The sequence below is a fragment of the Sinocyclocheilus rhinocerous genome, unplaced genomic scaffold (genome assembly GCF_001515625.1).
Source record: "Sinocyclocheilus rhinocerous isolate Xijiao unplaced genomic scaffold, SAMN03320098_v1.1 C36090820, whole genome shotgun sequence".
Lineage (NCBI taxonomy): Eukaryota > Metazoa > Chordata > Actinopteri > Cypriniformes > Cyprinidae > Sinocyclocheilus > Sinocyclocheilus rhinocerous.
Window position 1 is genome coordinate 1 of NW_015772786.1, and position 815 is coordinate 815.

At 49.2% G+C, this 815-nt stretch overlaps 1 protein-coding gene across 1 annotated transcript; it reads right to left on the reverse strand.

The window, feature by feature from the left end:
* Positions 1–7: 7 nt before the first annotated feature.
* On the reverse strand, positions 8–811 carry LOC107735483 (lysine-rich arabinogalactan protein 18-like; the record flags this gene model as incomplete). The annotated part of the gene is made up of 1 exon (XM_016547149.1): positions 8–811. A coding segment is annotated over one exon (804 nt), but the record flags the coding sequence as incomplete, so codon positions are not given.
* Between the last annotated feature and the right edge of the window lie 4 nt (positions 812–815).

Below are 815 nucleotides of genomic sequence, written 5' to 3' on the forward strand. Positions count from 1 at the left end.
AGGTTGACTCGGCCAAGGACGGATAGTCCAGTGACGTGTCAGTGCTAAAAGAATAATTTAAAGTCTCACTTTCTCCTTTCCTCGGGGCAGCCTGCTCTCTGATACCATTAGAGTCCTTTCTGCCAATGGCCGTAGTGTCTCTTTCAGGCTCCTTTGGAACAATGAATGCTGGTTCAAGGTTTCGACCATGAATTTGCACCTTATGCATCTCAGCTTGAGTCTCATTGTTGGATGTGCCCATTATGACTCCAACTTTACTCTGGGAACCACAGGCCTCATGTTTACCATGACTCAGACTAGAGTGTGATTCCCCAAAGTTGTGCTGTAATACACCATGAGAACTCATCTGCCCTGGACTGTGAGAAGAAACATCTACATTTGCCATCATATCTGAATGTTGAGCTGCAGAACCAATGAGGGAACGAGATACATTTGGAGCAGCAGAAACATTGAGACTTGCTGAAGATGCCTGAGAAGAATAGCTAACAACAGGAGGTGGTGCAGATGAAGCCAAAGCGGCAACTTGAGGAGAACCAGCGACCACAGACGGAAGTGCAGAGACTGTCGGGAGAGAGATGTTATCGGCAACAGATGTTGGAGTTGAGGAAGCAGCAGGATGTTTAGGACTCTGGCCTGTTAGAGGTGATGCCTCTTGGGGTCCTTTAAGCGGTGCCAACGCAGGAGGAGCGGAGACAACAGATGGAGATGCAGCTAAAGATAGAGGTGTTGGAGAGACCTGTGGACTTTTTGACCCCTGGGCCTCCGCCAGAGGCTGCGCAGCAGGCACCGTTGGAGGATGCATCAAGGTCTTTGAA